Raw genomic sequence first — 22,630 nt, 5'->3', positions numbered from 1 at the left:
TAAAATCGAATTCAAGTCCCCATACGTGTTTAAAATTTCTCACTGATACGATTCAACGTCTAAACTAAATATTATTATGGAGAGTAGAAAATTCCCTTCAATCTAAAGATGAATTTCTCTATCTCAAGAACATCGTATTCGAATTTTTATGCCAACTCAGTATGTGCAAGTTCTTCGTTCAAATCAAATGGATGAGCCGGATACTTATTCCAGTTAATACAGCAAAATTGCGGAACAGAATTTTAATATGATACGCAAAATACCTTTGAACATTCTGTTCTTGAAAACAGTCCAAATCTTGCCGCAATTCGGTGAAAAAAATGCGGATGTGCCGGTAAAAATATTTTTATTTATTTTTTTGGTTTGCACAAAACGTATAAACAGGATATTAGAAAACCTAAGTATGAGGCGAGTAATAATCAAACCAACAGCAAATTAGGACTACCAAAAAATGTTCATGCTTTTTAAAACCATTGGTTTTTTCAAATCATTCCTGTTCGTTCCTTCTTATCAATGAGTATTATAAATTAATTATGACAGGTCTTGTTGTAACGTTTTGATAATTAATATCTCCTAATAGAAATAAAGCAAGTGAAATACAAATAAATAATTAATTATTTACAATAATTAGTATATGGTGAAAACAATACACCTCCGTCTTGCAAGTACCGTTGGTGATGAAAGATCTATGATACAATGAACAGCGCATCATAGTAACCATAAATACTAAAAAAACGATGAATAATGAAAACTCATTCAAAAATTATTATAAACTGAGATTGATTAGAAAAACTTATTCCATTCAATTCCAAATAAAGTTTCAGCTAAAATTATTCACTATAATTCCTCGGTGGCTTCGGCCTCACAATTGATTCGTTTGTTCACATTGTCCATGTTTCATAAAGTGATCAAGCTCATAAATCCATCTGATCTTATTTCAAGTTCTTCTTTAAAACCTTTCAGAAGTTTTTGATACACTTCAAGTTGTAATAAGTGCACAAACGTTTACGGTGTAACTAAATCCTTCAAATTACAACTGAGTTGTGATCATCCAAAACTTAAACTTCTTAATTGAAGTCTAAGAATTCTACAAATTTTGCATATCTATTCTCAAATGTTCCTTATAGTTTCATTTATGAATGTCTTTCATTGATATATAACCATGTAATAAAAAACATATTATTTAAAATTCCTCTCGAAACAATTCAGTAAGATAATAAAATGAGATCTTCATGATTTTACGAACCCACTTGAATTAAAAGCTGGAAACTTGTAGTACATTTGCCACTGAACTTGTATCTGTTTTACATTTTTGGCGTCCACCAACGGTCAATAATTGATACGTCCCATAAAATCCAAACATCAAGGATAGTCCTTTAGAAATCCGTTGTGATGAACATAGCGGAGTGAATTTCCTGTCATTCGGGTTTGAGTTCGTCGTTATATCAATAATAAAGTTAATATATATCATGGTGATCATCAAAGCCACCGTGATGGCCAGAGTGATGTCCGCCTTTGTGTCCAAAACTCTCATCGAATCCGTGATGGCCATGGTCACCAAAGGAGCCTTTGTGGCCTTTATGGTCGTTGTGGTGATGGCCATGAGCGTGGTGGCCTTTGTCGCCATGTGCTGAGTGGTGCTTGCCGCCCTGGTGTACATAAACAGGTGTGTCAGAAGCACAAACAAATGTGGCACCATTAACTACATGCAGTACAGTCAGGTGCGCGATCCAAAAAGAGAAATCTTTTTTACGCAAAAAATTAACTTTATCCGCATGCACACGAGCGACTGAAACTTTGGCGACTTATTAAAAACACCAAAAAATAAGTTCCGTTCCGGAAAAATCTTCTTTTCTTAAATGTTCGCTTCCTACTGTTGCAAAAAAAGCTAAATTCAAATCGCTTAACTAGACTCACCTTAAAGCTTCCGCCATCAAAGCTGCCGCCCTTGTGGCCTTTGAAGAAGGCGTCGAAGCCATCGTGGTCGCTGTGGAAAGATTTGTGGTCGCTCTCGTCATAGAACTTCTTGTTCTGGCCAAACTCTTCCTTGTGGTAGACGTTTTTGAAGCCCTGAGAGTGAGATAAAATAATGAAAGTCTACAATCTTACGTGGGCAAGAAGTTCTTGAAACCTCGTGATTGTGAATACGATGTTCTTAAACTCCTAGGAAGTGAAAACAAGAATTTTCCTGATGTGGTAGACGTTCTTGAAGCCATGAAGACTGAAAACATGTATTATATTAAAATCTTTGTTGTGTGGTAGATGTTCTTGAAGACTTCAAGTGAAGCAAGAAACAAGTTATAAATTTTTATTGCAAAAATGCATTAAAACAGGCATGGTCTTGCATTTATTATGATTGCTTTGACGGGATTACGACTTCATTTTAAGGTTAACTCAATTTAGTTCTTACATTATTCTTGTGTCCTTTGTTATGGTGTCCTTTAGATCCGTGATGATGGCCTTTGTGGCCTTGCTGTCCAGCGTTGTGATGGCCGTGGTGGTGAGCGTTGTGGTGATGTCCTCCGAAGTCCTTACCGCCTTTATCGTGGAATCCCTGATGCGGTGAAGAAATAAACAAAAAAGGCGTTTGTCAGTAAAACTGGAAGGCCTTAGTATATTTATAATATTGAAATGTGTATTTGTTTGAAAAAAAAAAAAACAAAAAATTTGTTGAGGATTGAAGTGTTGATGCTTGAAAAGTAAACTTTCAAATCAGTTTCAAAAAAATGTATTAACGTTGAAAAATCGCAATCATGACATTTTTAATAGCATAACTTTTACAGAAAGTTGTGATGTTGAAGCTTATAGTGTAAAACTTAGTATTTCTTCGAACCAGGTCTCATTCTTTAATAATTGTTCAAAAGTTATTTGAAATTGGATGTTAATTCCATCGAAAAATTTCTGCAAATTTCCCGAAAAACCTACAACATTAAATGAGTTAATTAAACTCACAGCGTTGTGGTGTTTGCCGAAGCTTCCTTGGCTGTGGCCGTGATGGCCGTGATTGTCGTGGTGGCCGTGGTGGCCTTTGTGGCCGTGGCCATGATGGTGACTGCTGTGGTGATCACCGTGGTGATGACCGTGGTGGCCTCCGTGGCCGTGGAGACCGCCGTGGCCGAAACCAAAACCGTGACCTCCGAAACCTGGTGAATTTTTTTATAATTTTAATTGAACGGTTACCCCTTTCCACATTTTGAGAACGTGACACCCAAAATTTGGAGAACGTTTAATACAAAAGTATTGAATCGACATTTTATTTTCATGAACATTGGGCTTAATATGTGTGGAAAACGAGGTATTGAAGAAAAATCAGTATAACTCAATTGAATAGCTGAATAATTTGCTTGCATATATGATTTCTATATTATATGGAAATAAAGAGTAAAAAGTCAAACGAAGTTCTAAAAAAAATAAAATCTACTGCACAAGTTTTAACTGAACTTTTGGAAAGTATTGAATAACCTTGCCAGGTAATCGGTGCTCAATCGTCAGTTCGAAAATAAAGCTTGACTATATAACCATTTTCTATAAAGATATGGGAATATTTTTTATTTTAAATTTCGTGAATTTGTGATCGAGAGCAATCGAGTGACTCTAATATAGCAATCGAGTGACTCTAATATATTTAGAGCAATCGAGTGACTCTAATATATTTGACATAAACTGAGCTCGAAAAAGTCAGCTTAATATATATTCTCATAACCAACCTGTAGCAGCGGCATCCAGATCAGCCTCAACGACGCTGAAGTGTTGAATAGATGCAGCGGCTTGCTGTTCCTCTTGCTCTTGATCTGCTTTTTGGGGGACTTGTTTATTGTTTGTTGCGGATAAAGGCGTACCAGAACCTTGCTTGTTAGGCAAGGATCCTTGTTTGTTTACCTGAGATTCCTGAGGTTTTTGTTGAGATTTTTGATTGGCCGATGGTATTTTAGCGCCTTTTCCGGCAGCCAATGGCAAGACAGGTACAGGTTGAGGATTATTTTGGTTTCCATTCTGTGTAGGTTTAGTAGCATCAGTAAGCTTTTTATTTGGCTGAGCCTCGGTAACTGGGGCTGGAGAAAGGGGCTTTTGGGCTTGGGCTTGCTTCTTCTGCAGCAAGGAGCTCAGAGGCGCCTGGGCTTGGCAGACGGCAAAGCCCACAACGAAGAACACAATAAATAACTGAAAATGAAAAATCATTGATATTATTAATAAATAACAAAAGAAAACAGATAACTGAAAAAAATTGAAGAATATTCTAGAAAATTTATGAAGTTTTAAATAAAACAATAGTTGCTTATTGTTGATATCAGTTAACGCTGTAGTATTAGTAACGCTGTAACTAGCTATACTATTTTGCTTTCTAGCGTTGGTGAACGAAATTTGTGTAATTCCCCATTCAAATGTTTGACAGTAGGGAAATATATTTTTTTTGTACTACATACAAAATGTAGTACCGATTCTTCTTTCTCCATTTCTAGACTTCATTTTGTTTTACGGTTAATATTTTTCTTCAAATTATTACCGGTGCTCTCATTTTGGTTCTAATTCTTAATTCAAATAATATCTCAGCTCACAGGTTTCAAAAGATTCAACTTTCACTAGTATTATGCTTATTACTTTCATCTTTCTTGTATAATTAATTCTATCAATAATAATTAGGTCATTCCTATTATTAAAAATAATGATTATTTCTTCCCAATAAGTTGTGTGTGGATCATTAATAAGTGTAGCAAGAATCCTACCTGTCATTCTACCATCAATGCTAATTGCATCGTTACCCCTGTTTATGTACCGAACATTCGAAAAAACAGATACCAATGTTAACCACGACGTTACCGTGGCATTCGACAGCGGTTAATTAATGAAATTATTCACCAGCTATATTAATTTCCATCCATGTATTCTTATTATTATGTTCATATTTTAGATTATTATTCAAAGACACGTTTCCACGTACCCGCATGATGCTTGTAGAGAGCTGATAAAGCACAAGATTAGGTGCTGGAGTCCGGAGACTGAATGACTTGTTCTGGCAGACCGTATCCTTATATAGCCCGGTCAGGGCGGGGCCAGTACTGGCGGTAGCCTTCAACATGACGCCAATAACCGGCCTTACACAGGCACTAAGACTGCCTTGATAAACCTAAAGTAAAAACCCGAGCGTGAGGTCACTGAAGGAGAACATTTTGGTTCAAGTTTCCTCAATGAAATGTGTCAGTACTATCACAGGTTCATATCCGTTACACTCGGTAATCTTTTTGACCGAAAGTATCCTGATTTGGAATGGTGTACAATTCGTTATACCAATGCAATGCGGATTAGATAGTCTATCAGAACTTCAAATAGACTAACTAAATTACTGCTACATTCATTCAGTTTCTTCGTCATTATTATTTATAGTTTATCAGCCATATTGTTGAGTTTTCCCCAGCTAACAAGTGAGCAACATCTGAACGTTCTACCATCAACGCTAACGGGTATTTCGTAACTTCGGCTACTGGGTGTCGACTCTTGATATAGATTCTACCGCCTGCTCATTAATTTTGTTGCTTCGGCTATTAGGTACTGACTCTTGAAAGATTCAACCACCTGCACTGTATTTTGATGCTTCGGCTACTGGGTGTCGACTCCTGAAAGATTCAACCACCTGCACATGTATTTTGTTACTTCGGCTGCTGGGAAGCGACCCTCGAAAAATTAAATTACCGACGACGTATTCGTTAACTCAGCTATAGTGTGACCTTTATATATTTTAGTCTTCTTCAAAGCACTGACACTAATGGATTATAATGGTGTATCCATTATTTCATGTACAGTCGTTAATTCTAGGTGATTATTTCTTGTCTTTTTCATACTCTACAACTCGTCCTGTCTGAATTTATTTTCGCCCTATTTAAAAGCCATGTTAGAGATCAATAATTTCATCAAATGGTAGGGTAAGCTGCATACCTCCGACACAACAGTAGGACAGTACATCGCTGAGGCTCGGCAAGATCCTGAGGTCAGGATATTGGCTGCGCGTGACGCCTCGACAGCTCAATTTAGAGGAGTAACTCGAGGAGCAGGCCTAAAGTGGCCCTTGTGGTCGAATCTACCCGATATTCGGTGACTCATGGAAGCTTGTAAATCTATATATATAATGATAATTCATTTCAGATTATTTAAATTAATGGAATATTTTACAGATGTGTATTTAATATTAGGTTCCATGAGCAAAAATAGTATTACAAATGCATTCAATGCCATCTTTTCTGAGCATTTTTATACTATCTTCAATGAAGTAAAATTAAATACATTCTTCAACTTATATGTTCTTCCTTCATTCTTTTTAAAATTTACTTACACCAAAATAAGAAGTAAATTACGATATTGCCGAATAAGACGAAACTGACGAATAAGACGATATTGACGAATAATAAAAAGTTTTACTTGACTTTCGATGTTTTCAATTCATCAGTTTTTTTGGCTGAAGGAACTTGTACTGGCACGCATATTCTGCCTGACGTCACAGGCCCATGTATTAGGCGCGGCTGAGCGCGCGCACACTTAGTGGACGCCGAACGTGCTGGTTTTGTGCATGGAAGAACATAGCAAAAAATTACTACCACGCCCGAAAAGAACCATTGTCTTGCTATGGTAGAGGCATAAGCAGTCTCGTCGCGTAGATGACGTTGCTCAACGTTTGCCTGCACATACGATCTATATCAGCTGCACTGTAACATGATCTATGTCAGCTGCACTGTAACATGATCTATATCAGCTGCACTGTAACGTGATCTATATCAGCTGCACTGTAACATGATATATATATCAGCTGCACACTATATCAGTAAGATCTATATCAGCTGCATTGTAACATGATCTATATCAGCTGCACTGTAACATGATCTATATCAGCTGCACTGTAACATGATCTATATCAGCTGTACTGTAACCTGATCTATATCAGCTGCACTGTAACCTGATCTATATCAGCTACATTGTAACATGATCTATATCAGGAGGATCTATATCAGTTACACTGTAAGCTTGATCGCTAGAATATTGCATTAACTTTAGAATGCAGTATATGATATTCGTGATGACTGCAACCTTTAATTACATCAAAGACATGAAATTTCATCACCTTTTCAATACGTGAAGGTTTGCCGGTGACGATTTATAAATATAAACCGTCCTTATTTTATTATTGTCCCAATTAAAGTTTTGTTTGGATTTTTGTGTTTATATGTATCTTAATTTATTCATGTCTGAAATTGAATAACAAATTATCATTTCAAGCTGCATTGGAAAATCGAATAATTTCGATTTAGAATTTGCTGGCAGATTTTATTTAGAACGAATGAATTTATTTAGACGATCAAGCAATGGGTAAATGTTTCTATATGTTTGAAACTGGTAGCGGCTGAACAAATCTGTGTCAAAATCAAACCTATTGGCTTGTCTCTCATTCATTTACCATCAAATTTACCATCTCAATACCATAACTGATTTACTTCCGTTGACTATTGATCGTGTATGACTCGCGAGAAAGTCGAAGCCGTTGTTTCATAACAATGACCCCGTTGAATATAATATAATCAATGAATTAGTAACAGCCTTCCAATCACTGATTAGTAACAGCCTTCGAATAACTTATTAGTAACAGCCTTCCAGCCACTGATTAGTAACAGCCTTCAAATAATTTATATTTCACTGCCTGTGAACAAAGTTATAACCTCCGTCAGAGTGATCACTATACTCAGAACAATGAATAGGTCATGTTGTCCTAAAACATTTTCTTACAGCACGATCAGTGAGCAGAAGTAGCACTGATATTGCATTTTCTCTTGCCCAACTGGGACAGGGTGACCCAAGTAATCCTAAACGTACATCGCAGTCCAATATCGCTATCCTATATCGCTGTTCTATATCGCAGTCCTATATCGCTGTCCTATATCGCTGTCCTATATCGCTGTCCTATATCGCTGTCCTATATCGCTGTCCTCTAAGAATATAAGACAAAATTTTCTTATTTCTTTGAGTGTAGACCTGCACGCGAAGGCCGCAGCTGCCTAGCGTCACACGTCGGTTTGTGGCGCGCGGGCCGTGACAGGTTTTGCTTTAGCGACCGCCGAGGTCATCGTGGCTGGGTTTGGCCGAGCTTGTGACCTGTAAATAAATAAAAAGAAGAATGTATGCCTCATTGAGTTACCAAGACAATGACTTGAGCTGGAATGTGCAGAGAAAATATGTCGCTCAATGAGTGAGTCTTAATGCAACGGAAAATCTGACTTTGGATCCTAGTTTTTATTGTTGGTTCGTTAATATAATGCGCTGTGAAAATGCTTGAGTTATTTGATTTGTACTTTATTTGTCGATTACTCATCGATTCAATGTTTGTGTAAAAAAATATGTTAGTCACAAAAAGGAACTATTTTAAATATAATTGAAAAATTCAGTCAATAAGAATTTTTGTTTTCTCGTAATTCTTTCTATGTTTGCGAATAAAATATTGAGCGAGTAAGTTTGTTGATTTTTAATTTAATTTCCGAAAGTTGCCTCAGTACACTTAATATTGGCAGGATACAGCGACATTTGTTCGTAAATATTTGTAAAAACCCCTCAGTCGAACAGTTTCGTAACTACTTATTCGGTAATTGACGCAGTTTCCTTTTAAATTAAATTATTTTTTTATTTCAAGTTCCTTATTTCATGATTTACATTCATATGAATATACAGTCATCGTAACTCACAATTTTTAAACTCAGTCTCACCTTATTCAGTTTCCTTCGCCAATCATAACGTTTAATGCTCATCTAGTTCAGGTCAGCTATTGCATAAAAAAATCAATTATTACATTATTTTTGCTTCAATTTTTTTCGGCGGGGTCAGTTGGTACAAACAATCATAACTTAAACTATCAGGCTACACATTTGTATATATTCCAATATTTTTCGGAATAAATCACACTCCCATAATTCATTTAAATTATTTAAGAACAAATCACAGATAAATATGTTTATGTTTCTAATAAAGCAAAATAGATGTACAAATCAGATGTTCACAGATATACAGAGTATTTGCAGTCATGGGTGGAGCGACCTCAAATGTTTTCTGATCAAAAACTTGACCGCAAAAATGTGGGTGGATTCGAAGCGTTCAAAGTCGGAGACCGAATGTCTTTGTTCGGCTGCAAGACAATGGAGGTTGAAGGGGAAGCCCGCGAGCTGGGGAAACGGAGGCTAATGCTCACAACATTGAAAATTTAATGCTATATAATACCGTTAAAACTGTCCAAGAAATTTCACTTTTTCGTATTGAGTACAAATTTCGAAAGTATCAATGGATGTAACATCTGAGGAAATTGAGCTAATGCTCACAACATGATGTATTTGTCACCATATTATCCTATTAAAACTAACCAAGAAGTTTGAAACTAATTTTTTCATATAGTTACAAATGAATTTCCGAATATTCATTGAAGGAAAAAATATTGACGGGCAATACAAGTAGAAGGTTATGCGCTTGAAAATTTCCATTAAATTCTATGATTTTAAAAGATCATGAAACTTTCTACAACATTTCTAATAAATTCATTAGAGTTTAATGTTAAATAAGAAATTTGTTCGGCAAATTGCAACGTGTCGTTAAACTAATTAATTTTCAAAGTAAAATCAATCTACTATTTGTTGCCAAAATTATGATTTATCGGCATAAAAATGAACTTGATCATTTCTTCCACCTTTATATAAGACTAGCAGATTAGTCCTGCGTTTCCCAGGATCGATTATCCGTGAGATAATTCCTGAAGAATGTAGTAGCTTATACAAGCCAAACTAAATTGATTGTGTTCTCTAGGATAATAGTAGCAGGTTTAAATAAGGTTACTCCGAATGATGGAATTTTGTTCTATTCCTTTGTGTGTTATGAACTCAATTTTGTGTCATGCCCTCAATTTTGTGCTATGCACTCAATTTTGTGCTATGCCCTCAATTTTGTGCTATGCACTCAATTTTGTGTTATGCACTCAAGTCGTGCACTAGAGTAGTCTTTATTTCTACTCTAGTGATGCACTGAAAAGAGTTTCAAACTCTCGCGAAATTAATCATCTTGAAAAAATTTATTTGCTTCTTGAAATTTTTGATTTGCTCATTCAATATTCATACATGTATATTCGCTAAATTTCTTCAGATGCACGAATGCAATACAAGAAATTCGCGCTGTAATTTACAACGTGGGCGCTATTAAAGCGAGAAGCTTGCATTTGGACATGCACCCATTTAAAATATTATACTCTGTAATTTATTACAATTTTTATCTACAAATGTGGGATATATTACTAAGTAACTTATTATGCTAAAAAATGACCAAAAAGGATGTTAATTATTGAAATTCAAGGCAAATTATGTTTTTTTTTATATTTCTTGAAACAATAACACAACAGCAAATGCTCGGGCAGCCACTACACTACAACAAATTCATAATAAAGAAAACTTTAATTAGGTTTAAGAACTACCAATAGTTGGTCTAGGCATTTCAACAGAGACTAAGTCATAGAATAATAGATAAATATTAAGACTTTTCAACTTACCATTAGACTTCATAACCGTGAAACACAATAGAAAGTAGGAGTAATTACTTGCGCAATTGGGTTAGAGAAAAAAAAAGATTATATTGCTAATCAATTGTGACAAATGATAAAGATTTGATGGTATACGAGATTAAATTGAATCATTTCGAAAAATGAGATAATATAAAAAAGTTTAGAAGAATTAAGACGCCATTTTAATTATTAATAGCACGATGAGACAAAGAATTCCAGAACGGCGCCTATAGGTGTCGCAAAAACTAAGATATCGAATAGAAATAGAGAATTTATTTAACAAAGTTCTTAACAATTACTAAGTTAATCGGACGTGTGTAATTAGATCAAATGTGGGCGCTTTTTCATGTAGATCTTAGCTTTCAAAAATTTTCATCAATCAAAAAAGTGGTCACAACGTTCAAAATTTTAATAAGTCCTAACTTAGAATTGCTAACAAGGAAGTAAGCATGTAATTCAAAATGTGTAAAATGAAAGTAATTGATAATTCTGCACAAGCCTTACTAAATACCCCAAAAAATTTACTATGTCAGGAATAGAACAACAGAGCAAAATTACGTTCAGCAATGGCGGCAAATATCCACGACTTGAGTAATTGAAGAAATTATTAAAGTTTCGTCGCAATTCGTTTCTCTTTAATTAATCGGTGTAATAACGTAATATATTTAATAATTATCGTATCGTAAGTATGTCGTCGGATCGGTATACGAAAAACTCGAAATTTGAAAATGTTGAAGAATTCGGGTTCCTTTTACAGTGGTGACGTTGAACCACTAACATCGGCTTCATCACACTCTGATATAATAATCGTTATTCGATCTTTCGTAAATGAATTTTATGCGGTGAAATTCACACTCTCGCCATTTTCTTCATCACTTCATTCACTTCAAGCACAAATCATGGTGATTATCTGTGAAAATAGATTAAATGATCGTCTGTTTAGCGAATTGTCATCACTATTGCAACATTTTTTATGTCAAGTGATAAGATATTTAATCACCCACTCATTTTTTTAATGATGTTCTCAACATTATTGCTGCCGCTGAACTTGTGATGATGAGAACCCAAGTCAGTGAAGCCGTGATGATGGTTGTGATGACCGCCAGATTCATGATGAAAACCATCACTGAAGTAGTCGTGTGATGACTTGGGACTGTGGTTACTCGAGTGATGAATTTTCTTGTGGTCGAAATCGTGAAAATTGTCGAAGATGTTCTTCTTTCCGTGACCTTTTTTGTGTTTGTTGTGGTGAGTGCGAGACTTTTTGGTGCCGTGGTGCTTCGAATCACCAAACGATTTGTGATGCTTCTCGCCCTGTCATAAAAAATCATGCTAATTAAATTAGTAAAATGCCAATTAATTCCCCACGATCCAACTTGGTCAAATTTAAAAAAAATGAATTAAATAATTTCTATATTCCTCATATTGATTATAGTAAACCCCCGCAAAAATTAATTCAGCCTTTGCAAATTAATTAAATAATAATAATAATTAATTGTCATGACAATAAATGAAATTTTTTTACAATAAATTGTCACTACAATTAAAATTTATTTAACATAAATTAGAAAAATATTTCAGGCATGCTAATTTTAAAATTTAAATTTCTTTTTTAATTTAAATTCTTAAATTTGTTAAGTAAAATAAAATGAATTTTTTTAATTTCTTCGCGGATCCAATTGGACCATTTATCAATTTTTAATCAACTAAATCATGCGGATTATCACATAACCATTTTCAAACTGAGATAACGATGCAAATCAGAAATAGTTATTTTTCAACTGCGTCACAAAATTTATTATTGCGACGTTATAATAACTAATAAATCCAATTAAGACTTCCGGTTATATGAATTAATAACTAAATTAAGTTCGTTTCCGTTTTCTCTGCTATCGTTGGATATTCACAATGACTACAATGGAGAAATCGATATACGTTGTAATTTTTAGCAAGATTTTATAAGCGAAAATTGTGTACATTTCACAAATATTGGTATAGTAAATATTTGTAAATAATGTAAATGTAAATATTTCACAAATATTATACAAAAAATTGTTCGTGGTAAAAATAATATCTGGAAACAGCGGAAGACGGATGTCGTAGCTATGAATAGTGTAATTGTCCACAGCTGATTAACCATTCAAACTTATTTGTTTTAATATACTCATTTCATAAATATCTTTTGTGTTATTATTTACGAATTGAGATATTAGACCGATTCAAGATGGATCCTGAAATCACCCTTTTCTATCACAAATATTTAATATATTTAATGTCCATGGCAGATACTCAAGGTATTTTAATAAATCCCACTTATAGCCAAACAATACTTACAGAGAAGCCACCGGATTTTTTGTAGCCTTTTTTATGCTTGTCAAAGAGCGAGTCGAAGTTCTCATGCGACTGAAAATGTTTTTTCATGTCATTTTCGTCGTAATAATCTTTCTTTTTGGAGTAAATTTTGGTGTGGTGATGCGTTTTTGAACCCTGTTGAACAAAGGATTTTTTTTAGTTGAAAAATTCAACAAAATTCTAGCGTCATAAAATATTTGTACCAACCATCGACAACTATATACAACTTCCCGAAATTTAAAAATACAACTATTTAAAATTTTGAACTATTTTTCTATATACAACTTCAGATCATAATTTTAATTAATATATTAAGACAATTAGCTCACCTTATCATGATGTCCTTTCTTGAATGTTTTCTTCGAGCCTTTTTTATGCCCTTTCTTTCCCTTTTTTCCTTTCTTAAAGTGGCCTTTATAGGACTCCTGGTGCTCTTTTTCGTGATGTTTCTTGCCGCCTTTGTCGATGAATTTCTGTTCAATTTTTTTTCATGAGTTGGTGCAGTTTTATTGAAATTTTGTATGAAAAATCATTACAGCAAATAGAAAGGGAGATTTCCGTCAAGTTCAATATAAATATGAAATTTGTTGAATAACTATTGATTGTTCAAGGATATTGCTATCACAAGTATTTCAGTATTTGAGAGGCTATTGAAATAAGGCTATTATTTAGGTATATATTTAAAAATCCCCCGGAAAATCATTCCTTAAAAGGCATTAATACTGCTGCTTGCCTAAAACGAGCCCAATACTAATTGAAATGAATTTCAAACTGCAAAAGATAATTTTAACATATTTTGCACGTGCTTTGAAAGATCTGAAGTCGAGGTTTAATAGAAAAATTAATTTAAGATAAATATTTTAGTTTAGAGTAAAAAACGAAACCGAGGAAGAGAAAACAGTTGCGCTGCTGCTTTACCATTTGATTCACATATTTAAAAGTGCAGTGTATTTCTCATATAATTTGACTAAAATTTCACCTTGTGGTGCTTCTTGTCGTGCGCTTTGTGCTGTTCTTTCTTGAAGCCTTCCTTCTCTTTCCCTCCTTTACTGGCTTCAGTTCCTTCTTCTTTGTATAGCTTTTTCTGGGCGCCTGAGGATTCGTGGTAGTCTAATGGGAGATAAAATATTATAAATGTGAGAATATGATATTATTTCATCATTAATGACTCAATATTGATCATATTACTGTACGATATTATGCATTAATAATTTTCGTGTGTGAACTTCTATCATGGCAAAATGGCTACATAAACACTAAAATTTGCTTCCCGCATAACGTTCAGATTGTACGATTGATACCTCTGTACGACGGTTTTAGAGAATTTCCTAAACATTATACAATAATTGTATATCTGTGTAAATTTGAGAATAGCATTTTATGGTGCATTAAACATAGGATTTATATTTTCAGCATGAGCTTTTGCTGGTATTGTTGGTATCATTACATCAGAATTATTTTTTATATTGCGGATAAGTTATTTTCCTACCATCGAAAATACTAGTACTTCGTTATTACCAGTTATCTGGGCTAATTTAGCTTTGGCATTTTATAATCCGTTATCAGTAGCCATTTTATTTCCTTTAGTTACGCGAAAAGTGGAAACTATAATGGCTACTGGAACCACAACCTCGTTGAAGTTAATTGGAGTTTGTCCATATCCAGCGAACCTGTCAAATGTCATAGACATGAATAATTAATAGGTAAGCGGTAAGTAAAAAAAATTGATATGTGTTACTGCAGAAAAATCGAAAAAATTACTGCATAACGATTTCAACGAACAAACCTTTTCCCCCGTGAGGATGGCCATGTCCATCGGAAGAGGCTGGTTTTATTTCTTCAGACCCTACGACAAGTGAGACTTGTTGACTTTTTTCTTTCTTCAGTACGGGACCGAGGGCCTGTGGGCTTTCACCTTTAGCCCTAACTTCAATGCCAGAATTATCACTTTCAATTTTATCCTGAATATGAGCCGGTATTTTATTCTGAACTGAATGACCAACATTAGGTTGAAGTTGTTCATGACCAGAAACGGTTTGAGCTGCTGGATGAACATCATGAGGCTGAGGTTGCTCTGAACTTGCGACTGGCTGAAGTTGTTCATGGCCTACAGAAATTGGAGCTTGTGTAGGAGTAACGGGGGCTTGAACTGGTTGGTACACTATTTCAGGTTGAATATGCTGGTTGGCAGAGTAATCGCCTCCACCAATACTATTTTCAAGCACAGATATGATCACTGGTTTTTGAGAAGGTTGATTTCTAAGGGAACTTGTTTTCTGGCTATTATCGAGTGATTGGTTTTGTACAATCTGGGATTGTTGTTCAAATCCTCCTTGTGGAGAATCCGAGGCGTATTGAGTAGGTGAGGGGTGTATAGGCATATTTTGTTGAGCATGAGGCTGTCGGGCATGAGGTTGTTGAGCATTCAATTGCTGATGATCATAAAGAGTTGGCTCTTCCGGAACATTTGATGCATGTTCGTCAGCAGCCGCTGGCAGCTGATGTGTAACCGAGGATTGTTGTTGCACGACTTTTGGTTGTTGATGTATTTTAGGACGATATTGGTGGACAGCCGGTTGTTGCTGATTATCAACGGACTGTTGGCGCTGGACCAAGTATGGCGGTCGCGTATCAGACGATTGTTGATAATGCGTCGGCTCCTCTAAACTTGATGGTCCAGAAAAAACGATTGCATTCAAATTTTGTTGAACCCTTCTATCATTTGCCTTCGCCAATGCATCAGCTGCAGCGTTTAATTTATCTTGGGTGTCCGTTTGATCATTAAGAGTCTTAGCATTCAATGAAACAGTAATTGACTTATTAGTGGATGACGTTCCACCTCCAGATGGTGTTTTTACAAAGAGGGCTTGAGTAACTCCCGGATCGTTGCCCAGGTTAGGAGCCTCAGTATTAGATACCTTTTCAATATTCAGTAGAGTTGAGTCTTTTGGTTCACCGGCATTGTGATTTTCTTGACCATTTTCAGGAAGAGGAGCTGTTACTACACTTGTTTGAATCAATGCTTTATCTAATGCCTGCTGGGGTAGTTCTGCGTCAAGTTCTTGATGAAACACGGTGATATTTGGACGTATAGTTTGGTTGAATGACCGAATCGCCGATGGGGTTGGAACCGGGCTCGATAGACCTCCAGCATTTTGAACGACTTCTTGTGCATCCGCTTGGACGTGGGAATTCCTTCTTAGTTTTTGGCCAAAACCTCCAAAATCTGGACCTATTAAGTGCAGAAGCAGCTCATCTTCACTTAGTTCATGGCTACGAGCGGGGTGTGCTAACACGTTCGAGCTCTGCTGCACAATAAAGTCTTCTTTTACAGAAGTTAGCTTTTCAGGATGGCTAACCACCTGACGATGAACAATGTTCGGATTTTGATCGGAAATTCGATCATGAGGGACGACCACGTTCGCAGGTTGTGCTGTACTTTTTTCAAACGAAGCATATGAAACTACTGACTGCCGCTCGTCGGTTTGCTTTAAACCTGTAAGCAACGGCAAATGCATGATTTTAATAGGCTCGGGAGTCGGAGCATTCCTAATGCGACTCTTGGTATCGACTTCATTGTTCTGTGGCATGGCTGTGTCGGTAAAGTAAAAGATGGAAGATGTTGAAGATTCATTTGGTACCGAGGCTTGAGTGGTAGAAAACGCAGTGGATATACCAGAGCTACCAGGCTGGTAGATTATAACAGGAACAGGGACCTCTTGAGCTGACTGAGCTTGGAGGTCTCCACTGAGTGATTGAGCTTGCAATAACCTCTCGTGTTCTGCCTGCTGTTGTTGCTGGAGAAGCTGTTGTTGTTGCTGCTGTAGCAGCAATTGTTGTAACTGAAGCTTCTGCAAGTTTTCGAGGTGCTGCTTATTGAAATGAGGATTATTCTGTTGTTGTTTCTGTAGTTCTTGTTGTTGCTGTTGTTGTTGTTTTTGTAGGTATTGTTGTTGCTGATGATGTTGTTCCAGAGGCTGAACCTCGATATTGATGGCAAGCCCTTGTTTGACGGGACTTTTTGAAACTTTATCATCTAATTCAGCAACGGCTGGAGAATTCATTCCCGTAGACGCCGGTTTCAAAACGGTAGTCGAGACAATTTTTTTGACAGGCGCGCTATGGGACCCTTTATCCCCGTGGCCATGTCCTTTTCCATGTCCTGAAGACTCTCCTTTGGCCTCCTTATGTCCTTCTTTACCTTCGTATGCTTTGTGGTGGTCTTCGTGGTGCTTGTGACCAAAGGATTTGGAATCTCCTTCCTTGTGCTTGTGTTTTTTGCTCTTGTCACTGTGGCCTTTTTCGCCATGGGCGGCATGCTCCTTTAGAGCCTGTAAAGAAATTAATGAATTTTTAACGATACAAAATTCTGGAAAATTCTAATTTGACTTTCTTAATTTAATTTAAATTTAATTTTTCATTTTTTTTTAATCAGCATGTACGCAAAAAACGAGCACGAAGCAGGAAGTCATGAAAAATCAAAATTGGTTAATATCAGAAAAAAAATCATGTATTTGTTTAACTGGAACAAATAATGCAACAAAAAATAAGCCTGTATAAATTCACTTGAAATACGTGAAGGAAACTCCAATGTTGAATTCAACCCTTTTTTGCCCATACATTTCTTCCGTTAATTCATCTAATTTCAGGCAAGGGATCAGTTTCATGGCATGATTATATCGATCATCATTTTCTGTATTTTTCTGGTCTTTCCTCTGACATCTAAATTTTAATATATAATCTCCGTCAATAAAAGTTGACAAAAAAAGCTACTAAACAAACGAAAATTGACAAAGGCAATGGATTTCCAGCTTTTCTTTATTTCTCTTTTTTGGCATATTTTCCCCATTGCCTTGCTCCATTTATAATCAATTTATTAAATATCTTCCGAACAATTACTTGTAGAATCATTTATTTCATTTTAATGCATTACTCATGCTGGTCCAAGCAGTCTTTATTTCTTAGTTTGTCTCTTTTTATAATTTCTAATTCATTTCATCTTGCAAGTTAAATATAAATGCAAACTCATCTTCTAAACTTTCAGTTTTTTTCTATATATTTATTAAAGCTTTTAACTATGACAAACCTCCTCGACGGTTTTCATTAATTAATATTTTCAGCTGCACTGCAATAAGGCTATCATTTTATTATTCCAATTTTATAGTAAATTAATGCCAACTAACCTAACCTAACCTAACCTAACCTAACCTCATGTGCAGTTTTACGTTAAATTTTTTTCACCATACTATCACTACATACTGTACTATCACTGATAGTTTAGAATCACTTTTTCACCATACTATCTTCCTATCACCACACTATCACTACATACTGTACTATATCAGTAGGAGTTAATCATGAAGCTGGTCCTATAAAGCCTGGAATTGATAAGGTCTGTAATCAGTAGGAGTTAATCATGAAGCTGGTCTTATGAATCCTGGAATTGATAAGGTCTGTTATCAGTAGGAGTTAATCATGAAGCTAGTCTTATAAAGCCTGGAATTGATAAGGTCTGTTATCAGTAGGAGTCTATCACGAAGCTAGTCTTATAAAGCCTGGAATTACGATGTAATTAATTAATTAAACGTAATTAATTACGAATTACGATTAATTTTACGACTATAAATTCGATGCGTAAATGGTCATTCAGTGAATATTAAGTTGATCAATTAACAGTTCAGTCACACTCAATAATTCATTTATGAAAAAAACTAATTACGAATTAATCATTACTTCATGCATTTACTTAAGTCATTTTTAACAACAATTTACTTCACAATAGACTCTCATCTTTCTGTGATTGCTATTTAAAATTTCAAAATACTCATATGTACCTACTTACCTCAGTTTACCCTTACAAGATAAGTTCCTCCAGCATCACTCGACAAATTTTATAACAGTGTCAATGATAGTTCCTCTACTACCTTTAGCAACACTCATTAATTTCATAATATTGTCGATGATAGCTCTTCTATTACCTTTTTCTTCTGCCCCTTGTTCGTATGTTTTTTGAACCCTTCCTTATGTCCCTTCTTTCCCTCGGCGTGCTCGTGGTAGTGATGTTCATGATGGTCTTTATGCTCACCACCACCGTATTTCTTTCCCTTCTCGGTGTGGTGCTTCTAATATGGCAAAGATCATACAATAATACAACAATTTCTGTGACATCAGCATTATTTTCCTAATCTCAAATTCAGCCCGCGAACAGCAGGCGGTCTCTATTGAGACTCTTTATTTAAAATTAATATTACATTTGGATTATAACGGTGGAAACATTTGGATTTGAATTTGTTTAGAGTCACAATTTTGATTGTACTTGATTTATTTTAGTGGAATCCTTTGCCTTGTGTTCACTTTTAATACTATTTTCAACATAATTTCAATAATATTTCAAAATATTTTCGATATTAATCTCAATATTAATGTAATTAGTATAATTCCAATAATATTCTCAACATATTTTGATAATATTTCCAATATAATATCAATTACATTTTAAATAAAATTTCAATACGACTCTCAATATAATTTCAATAATATTTTTATTTAGAATTTTCAAAAATATTTTCCCTAATAATTTTCACTAATATTTCTGCTCATAATTTTCAATGTTCCAAGTCACTTTTTCGTGTTGTTTTGCGTAGTCTTTAAGATGGGCGCCTTTGTGGAAGCTATCGCCGCTGTGGCCGCTCTTCTTCTTAGATGAATGGCCTTTTTTGTGGCCCGAGAGCTGCTTGCTGTAACCTGTAAGCACAAAATTATACACAAAAATAATGAGTGGGACTTTGTTCAAATAGCAATACACTTTTTGCCATCGTGTAAGTCATAGTGACCCACTAAAGGGAAAAAGTGCGTCTCTATCTCTGTTCCAGCTGTTGATAAGGAAGTGCGCCTCTATCTCTGTTCGTGCTGTTGGTAAGAAAGTGCGTCTCTATCTCTGTTCGTGCTGTTGATAAGAAAGTGCGTCTCTATCTCTGTTCGTGCTGTTGGTAAGAAAGTGCGTCTCTATCTCTGTCCGTGCTGTTGATAAGAAAGTGCGTCTCCATCTCTGTTCGTGCTGTTGATAAGAAAGTGCGTCTCCATCTCTGTTCGTGCCGTTGATCAGAAAGTGCGTCTCTATCTGGACACTATAACCATTAATTAATTTTTTGAGTGTAACGAGACAAATTTTAATGAGAAAAAATTACTGGATGTAAGAGTATACTAATTATTGTAAAATAGACGTAAAAAATTAAATTTGAAAAAAAAAATAAAATTCGGAAAAAAATTAAAATTCTGAAAATAAATTAGAATTTCGAAAAAATATTATTATTAAAGTAGGGATAAATTAAGAGTGATTAGGCAGAAGCAATTGCCTTCATTTTTTTAGAATTGGTAGACGAAATGCGGAATTAAGAATAAAGTGAATAAAGGGAAAGTGTGATTTATTAAAATATTTTATTGAAAGGAAGTAGCGCAATGATGGAAAAATTTAACTGAACAAAGTACCTAAACAAAACATTCTGAAATAAATGTAGCCTAAGAACATAATCAAAACCTAATAACTTATAGCCTTGCGCTGTTATTTGATCTAAGTTAAGAGATAATGCAACCAGAGCGGCATTCTACTTTTAAAAATCATTGATGTGTCAATAAATGGTTATGAATTGTGATTATTATTATAACAAATTAAATTTTCATTCAATAAATTAACTCGCACCTGAAGACTCGGCAAGAAGATCCTCAATGTTAAGCGGTTTACGATCCTTTACTTCGTCGCCGGATCGTCCGATAAGCTCCGACAACGCAGCGAAACGTGCCTGCACTCAGAGAAATGTGTGAGATTTTGTCTAAATATCGATGTAATTTTTACTAGTGTGTGTGTGTGTACGTGTCACCCTGACCCAGTCTAGCCTGGCAAAAGGGCACATCCATGTCGCCTTTAACCAAAAATTCGTGCTGTTAGTGAGAAAATGTGCCTCTATTTGTACAATTTGACTCAATTCGTTTTCTATGAGTGCTGTCATTTTTGTACTATCATGGCGGGCAGGATATACGTGCCTTAATACAGAACTTTATATTGATTCTTCCGGTATACTAGTTTACCTTTACTAAATAAATAGCTGTTAACTCCGCACCATTACAAGTTTTAAATCTTTTGCTAAATGCAACATCTCCACTATGCACCGTCGGAAAAAAAACTACTTCAATATTCTAGAAAAAACTTTGTTATAGATTTGTAAAAACTATTTTAATATTAGTACACATAGTATGAAACAAGAAGAATTATTATAGATACGATTTAGAAAAATTACAATCTGATCGTCTAATCCTGGTAACGAAATTGCACAAAGAAACACACGTGCTTGTAGGCCCCAAAAAAACCATAACTAGTAATTTCCCCAGAAAAAAAAATAACCTCAAATGCTTGCAGATCCCTCAGCGCTCTGTGATGCGATGTGGTGGTGCTGATGGTGGTAGCTGTGGTGGTGATGATGATGGTAAGCACCACCACGATGGTGGTGGGTGGCACTCTAAATTGGTACCAGGCACTCATCTGCGAATATTAATTTCTAATTATTCTCGATAAATATGTCAATCACCCCCAGCTTCGGTGTTTTAGGCATAAAAATGTATTACTCTTTTAATTTTTCATCTTCTATAATATGATGCAAACTAGCTGATGAAAGTTTGGTAAATCATATGCCATATCGTCAGGAAAAAAATTAAATATAAAATGACCGTTTAAATTAAAACGAACTCGAAATTGCTCGTTCGTATGAATTTTTCATGTCAGTATAAACTATATATTTATGTAAACATTGATTGCTATATTGCAGGATCTATTTAGCTCGTTATACTTCTTAGTTTCTATTATATATGTAATATGTATTAGTTAAAATTGTTCATTCGTTAGCTTAAATTAAATGGAGTTTGTATTGTATTTTATTCCCATTCCGAAGCCAAAGCCGTGCCAGCCAAGCGCGTCACTGGCTTCGAACAATGATTGGCTTCGTCTTCCGGCGTGCAATCACCAATCCGATAAAAACTTAATCGATTGTTAGGATACGATTGTAGTAAATAAGAGATGATCATAAACTGTAGCGTTTTTAAAGTAGTAGACTTCTTTCATCGGGATAATTTTAGATCTCCATACTCAACATCGGACAAGTTCCAACATCTCTCAACATCGGACAAGATCCAACATCCTCCCTCAACATCGGACAAGTTACAACATCTTCCTTCAACATCGGACAAGTTACAACATCTCTCAATATCGGACAAGATCCAACATCTTCCCCCAACATCGGACAAGTTACAACATCTTCCTTCAACATCGGACAAGTTACAACTCCAACATCTTTCAACATCGGACAAGTTCCAACATCTTTCAACATCGGACAAGTTCCAACATCTTTCAACATCGGACAAGTTCCAACATCTTTCAATATCGGACAAGTTCCAACATTTCTCAACATCGGACAAGTTCTCTCAACATATGACAAGTTCCAACATCTTCTCTAACATTGGACTAAATCCAACATTTTCTCTCAACATCGGACAAGTTCCAGCATCTTCTCTCAACATCGGACATGTTACAACATATTCCCTCAACATCGGACAAGTTACAACATCTTCCTTCAACATCGGACAAGATCCAACATCTTCTCTCGACATCGGACAAGTTCCAACATCTGCTCTCAACATTGGAAAAGTTCCAACATCTCTCAA

General features: G+C 35.4%; 2 protein-coding genes and 1 long non-coding RNA gene across 3 annotated transcripts; all 3 read right to left on the bottom strand.

Annotated features, from left to right (window-relative positions):
- Positions 1–1,387: 1,387 nt before the first annotated feature.
- Positions 1,388–4,988, bottom strand: LOC108677596 (histidine-rich glycoprotein). Its single transcript, XM_018165842.2, has 6 exons — positions 4,940–4,988; positions 3,708–4,161; positions 2,953–3,143; positions 2,411–2,554; positions 1,918–2,070; positions 1,388–1,649 (listed from the first exon to the last, which is right to left on the bottom strand). Exons 1-6 carry the CDS (start codon positions 4,943–4,945, stop codon positions 1,458–1,460), a joined length of 1,140 nt encoding a protein of 379 aa, XP_018021331.1. The 5' UTR covers positions 4,946–4,988; the 3' UTR covers positions 1,388–1,457.
- Positions 4,989–10,729: 5,741 nt separating this feature from the next.
- On the bottom strand, positions 10,730–18,023 carry LOC108677555 (alpha-protein kinase 1). Its single transcript, XM_018165784.2, has 6 exons — positions 18,006–18,023; positions 14,706–17,250; positions 13,899–14,029; positions 13,249–13,392; positions 12,902–13,054; positions 10,730–11,881 (listed from the first exon to the last, which is right to left on the bottom strand). The coding sequence occupies exons 1-6, from the start codon at positions 18,021–18,023 to the stop codon at positions 11,564–11,566; spliced, it is 3,309 nt and encodes a 1,102-aa protein (XP_018021273.1). The 3' UTR covers positions 10,730–11,563.
- Positions 18,024–18,915: 892 nt separating this feature from the next.
- LOC125177904 lies at positions 18,916–20,696 on the bottom strand. Its single transcript, XR_007156713.1, has 3 exons — positions 20,619–20,696; positions 19,542–19,663; positions 18,916–19,041 (listed from the first exon to the last, which is right to left on the bottom strand). It is a non-coding gene; the product is annotated as an uncharacterized LOC125177904 (long non-coding RNA).
- Between the last annotated feature and the right edge of the window lie 1,934 nt (positions 20,697–22,630).

Source organism: Hyalella azteca, unplaced genomic scaffold, assembly GCF_000764305.2.
Source record: "Hyalella azteca isolate HAZT.00-mixed unplaced genomic scaffold, Hazt_2.0.2 contig5529, whole genome shotgun sequence".
Lineage (NCBI taxonomy): Eukaryota > Metazoa > Arthropoda > Malacostraca > Amphipoda > Hyalellidae > Hyalella > Hyalella azteca.
Note: the sequence above shows the minus strand (reverse complement) of the source record. Positions and strands in the feature narration are given on the sequence as shown.